The following is a 4,933-nucleotide window of genomic DNA, read 5'->3' as shown; positions in this document are numbered from 1 at the left end:
AATATGTATATATGTAAATATGTATATATGTTTTAACATGTTATTTTGGGTCCCCCCCATTGTAGTTCTGAATAATCCATATATCATTTAAAAAAAGAAACATATGTTGATATCTGGTGGCTTTGAAWGGAGAATAGATGAATATAAAAATCTGTTTCCTGCTGAGGAAGGAGCTGAATATTTTGTAGACTGACTTGAAATTGAAATGAAATTAACAGGTAGACTATTTCTGGTTACTAAAGTATGTTTTGCTGCTCACCCTCACAGGGATACGCTCCCTTTTGACTGCCAGCTGCCAGCATCCTGAATCTGTGGTGCCCAATCCTGGTCCTCGAGGAACACTAACCTATAGTTTAGAGATTTCTCTGTTTCTGATTTAAATGAGTAAATAGCGTGCTTTTGCAGAGCTTGAAGACACACTTAAGAACAGAGAAACAACTAAAACATGCAGGATAGTGGCCCTCGAGAACCAGGACTGGACACCACACTCTTAAATCTAAGCTCTATCGGCATCTCAGACACCCCACTGGACTGGTTTAAAACATATCTTTCCGAACACACTCAGTTCATACTGCTCAAGTCCTTCCGTTCCCTGTCTTCACCGATTTCCACTGGTGTTCCCCAAGGTTCTGTCCTCGGGCCTCTACTTTTCATAATCTATCTGCTCCCGCTTGGCCACATCTTCCGTAAATTTGGTGTTCATTTCCACTCTTATGCCAACGACACTCAGCTCTACATTTCGACAAAACCGAACTCCACCTTACAATCCTCAACTCTTACTGACTGCCTCAGTGAGCTCAACAACTGGTTCTCCAACAATTTCCTCCAACTAAACAATAACAAAACTGAACTCCTCCTTGTTGGGACAAAAAACTCAATTTCCAAATCCCAGCATCTTGACTTACATCCCACATCAACAACATGACTYGATCTGCCTGCTTTCTTCTCCGCAACATTAACCGTCTCCGTCCTTCACTCACTCCCTGCTCCACTGCCATCCGTGTACACAGCCTAGTTACATCCAGGATCGACTACTGCAACTCCCTACTGTTTGGCCTCCCCAATAAATCCCTTCATAAACTACAGATGGTTCAGAACTCAGCAGCCCATGTAATCACTCAAACCTTATCCTCTGCCCACATCGCTCCAGTCCTAAAACAGCTTCACTGGCTCCCAGTTAAATCCCACATCATCTTCAAAATTCTCCTACACACCTTCAAAGCTATCTTTCCCCTTCTTACCTATCTGACCTCCTAAACATCTCCACACCCTCCCGCTCTCTAAGATCTGCCTCCTCCCTCCAACTCTCAATACCTCTGCCCGCCTCAGCACCATGGGGAGCAGAGCTTTCAGCCGCTCTGCTCCGCAGTTCTGGAACTCACTACCCCATGGATTACACAATACCACCTCTCTCTCCCTGTTTAAGACAGGCCTGAAGACACGTCTTTTCAAATTAGCCTACAACTGTTAACTCCGATTTTCAATGTCTGTTTTTGTTGTCCTTACTTCGATGTTTCTCTCCCACAATGCTATTGTTCAATTTGTCTACATATTTGTATTTTTTATATGACTGTTCAGTATTCCACATTTCTGTTTCTCCCACACTACCCTTATCATTATATGTATCTACAGTTTTTTTTCCTTTTTTTCTATTGTACAGTGTCCTTGGGTGTCCTGAAAGGCGTTTTATGAATAAAATGTATTGTTAGTATTATAATTAAATCTTTTTAAATGACCAAAAGGAAAAACTTTAGACTTTTGCCAGTCTATCCCATAAAGGAAGAAAAAAACCTCATCGTTATCATGTAAAATTTTGCCATGGTTAATCTTTAGACACATTTCTTGCAGTCACCATTTTATTTATTTATTTTGTAATAATYACCTATTATTATTTTACCTGCCACATGTATTCCTGTTTGCCATAGACAACTGCTATCTTGTCTTTCTTGGAACTTTCTGACCCAGGCTCCTCATCCTTCACTGCCTCTTCGCTCACGAAGCCCAGAAAGGAATTGTCAGGAGAATGAGCTGAAAGATCAAAGATGTTGAACCATTACATTCAGCAAAGATTACATTAAAAAATAAGCTGATCATGAAAAATGTGGCTCAAGTACAAAAGAGTATTACGTTTGGCCACCAGAACTGACAACGCTTAGGAGAGCAGTTTATATTGAATTTCTGTCAGAGAGGGAAAACATGCTGTTCACAGTTAATCATTTGTCAGTGGAAATATGAACTCCAGAGGAGGCGGGGTGTTTGGATAGGCAGCTGCTGCTGTCTGACACGCTGGAGAAGGTGCTGGAGATGAGTATTTACTTTACAAAGAATGTGTGCCTCTCCTGTGTCTCATGGCATTTGTTTAAGAGACATTTGCCAAAACTGTCCTCGTTCATCCAAAACAAAACTTCCTGCTTTTCAGCTCCACTTGTCTCCAACACCTGTCTGAGTTCACAGCTTTAAACACACTCCTCAGATCAGCAGTGATAGGCARTGAAAAGCTGATACGATCATGCAGCCTTAGAAGAGTTGCAAAAACGAACCTTCRATCCATTCTTGAAAAAATGCATATCGGAGAACTAATTTCCTGATTAGTGCTTTAGGGCTTTGTGCTAATTTTACTATTTATTTGTGGATTAGCACTTGCTAAATTCATAGGCTAAAYTTAGCAGCACTAACTGAGGTCTATAAATGTTATTGATCACAGTTATTGTTAACAGCTGAGGGTGAAARCTGTCCCATATTTTGTTCATATGTGTGTCACTTATCCAGCAGGTGACATATTGACAATATATGAACTCAAACACAGCTGTGGAATGTCAATGATAAGGCGTAAGAGAGCAACGTGGTAACATGTGACTCATGTTGCCTGTTGAAGAATGTTCATGGGTTGACTGGATTATTTTAGTGCTTTAGAATTAGCTTTTGCTAAAACTTTCAGTGCATTAGTGCTTTAGAATTAGGGGACCTAAATATTTGAGTTAGTGTTTTAGGACTAGTGGAACTAATTTTTAGATTAGTGCTGCCCACCACTGCATATCGCCCATCACCTTTTCTTGCCAGTGCTTTAAACTGAGACAATCTTATAATAAGAAGAGATTAATTTGATGCTATTTTGGCCAAACTTTGTAAATTATGTGCAATCTCACATGACATCTCATGAGATTTATTAGCTCTTATGTACAGAACAACCATCCGCTATGACCACACCAAATTTGTAGAGTGTGAGGGGCAGTTCATCACAAGGCCATTTGATATAGCAAATTATTTTAATAAAGTTAACAATTTGTGATCTGACCTGAATATCACTGACAGTGACTCGTGCAGATTAGTTGATCATATAATGTGTGGTAAAAACTGCAATTTGATTTTAAACCAGTACCTCAGGATGTTGTTGAGAAGATGCTTCAGTGTCTCTCTGAATATACAACTTCAGGAAGATACTCTTGATGGAAAAATACTTACTTTACCACTTCTCAAAGTTCCAAAAACAGGCTTTACTGGATTAAACAGTACTTATCAGTTAACTCCAGTATTAAGTAAAATTTTGGAGATCATTTTTAATCAAATAACAGTAAAAAGCTGTGGCTGAAACTGCCTTTTGTTGATTTTGACAATTTTGTTGTCAAACTAGAGTTTTGCTAATCCCTATCATTCCCACGGCATTTTCACACYACAGAAGCTTAAGTACTTTCCAGTCTTTTTTTTTCTTCCATCCTACATGACATTTGTCATCTCTCTGCTGTTTAGTTTCAAATTCTTTCAGTCCTCCTCACATTCTCAACAAACATTTATCTCCTTTCTTGCTTAGCAGGGCAAATAAACAAAAAGTCCCAGGCTGACGAATGATGTGCGCCTCTGGACTTGCTGCTTCCAGCTCGTCTCCATCTCCCAGCAGGACGGAACAGATGACACAGAGAGGTGGTGGAGTCTGAGTTATGTCTCACTGAACTGGAGCTGTTATTCTTTATACTATGATTTTGTATGAGTTTGTATTCTACACTTGTATCAAATGTTACAGAGTCAGTGCTCAGACTTACGGAACATGGTCATATACTGCAGAGGATGGAGACTCCAGCTGCCCCACTGGGTTTCATATCCACGACTTCGAGCGTAAGTTCCCAGGTTAAAGGCCGGTTCAGTTCCAAACGAGTCCAAAATCCTAAAGCGGCACCTAAATTTTTTTTTTACCAAGAAATTAATTTTCCACTCAATTGATTAGGTGCCTGACATCATTATGTGACAATTCTTTTACATTTTAAAATCACCAAAAAGCTCTAGATAAACAAGTAATCACAAAGAACATGACATGCATTTGTTCTTAAATACACATCATGTGCTTTGGAGGACCCAGGTCATACTGGTAATGCTGAAAAGCCAGTCCCATGGCTCCTTGGAGGTGAGCAAGGCCGTGGTAGTCGGTGTAAATGAGGTCAAAGGTGAGAGGCCTCTGGATTGGACAGCTGCCTCGGCCCGGCGCAGCACCTATCAGACTGGACCAGATACAGGAAAAACACATTAGGTACACCAATTTTTACTTTTATTATTATTATTTTAGATTTTACAGCTGGCTTCCAGTCATAAATGACCACATTTTGATTACGTTGATCAAAAACAACCTGGTTTCGAAAATAGTCACTCTCCAGGAGAGGAACATCACAGTCTTTAAAAAAACGTGTCTGCTTGGTCATTAAAATGTTAGCATCTTCATTAGACTGAAATTAWCTTAAAGTTCTCAACATAAAAAAATGCGTACAAACACTATGGCTGCAAGATTARCTAATCTTGCAGGTAGATTAAATGTTTGGTTAAAAAAACTTGTACATGGGGAAAAACGAGGAAAGAGTTTTGTTTTAATAACAAATTATCAAGTTCTTTGTTAACTTTTATTTTGATGAATATATGAAGTTTGTGTTTTGACAGTTCAGAGCTTTAC

At 39.4% G+C, this 4,933-nt stretch overlaps 1 protein-coding gene across 1 annotated transcript in view; it reads right to left on the bottom strand.

Moving 5' to 3' along the window:
- Window positions 1–4,933, bottom strand: part of LOC106517406 (alpha-1,6-mannosylglycoprotein 6-beta-N-acetylglucosaminyltransferase B) — a gene marked incomplete in the record, with an annotated part of 17,895 nt that overhangs the window by 4,392 nt on the left and 8,570 nt on the right. The window contains 3 exon segments of the mRNA XM_014008229.1: window positions 1,898–2,028; window positions 4,038–4,171; window positions 4,359–4,490. Of these exon segments, the coding sequence (XP_013863683.1) occupies window positions 1,898–2,028; window positions 4,038–4,171; window positions 4,359–4,490 (397 nt within the window).

This window comes from Austrofundulus limnaeus, unplaced genomic scaffold (genome assembly GCF_001266775.1).
Source record: "Austrofundulus limnaeus strain Quisiro unplaced genomic scaffold, Austrofundulus_limnaeus-1.0 Scaffold48, whole genome shotgun sequence".
Classification (NCBI taxonomy): domain Eukaryota; kingdom Metazoa; phylum Chordata; class Actinopteri; order Cyprinodontiformes; family Rivulidae; genus Austrofundulus; species Austrofundulus limnaeus.
The sequence above is the reverse complement of the archived record's forward strand: the minus strand, read 5'-3'. Positions and strand labels throughout refer to the sequence as shown.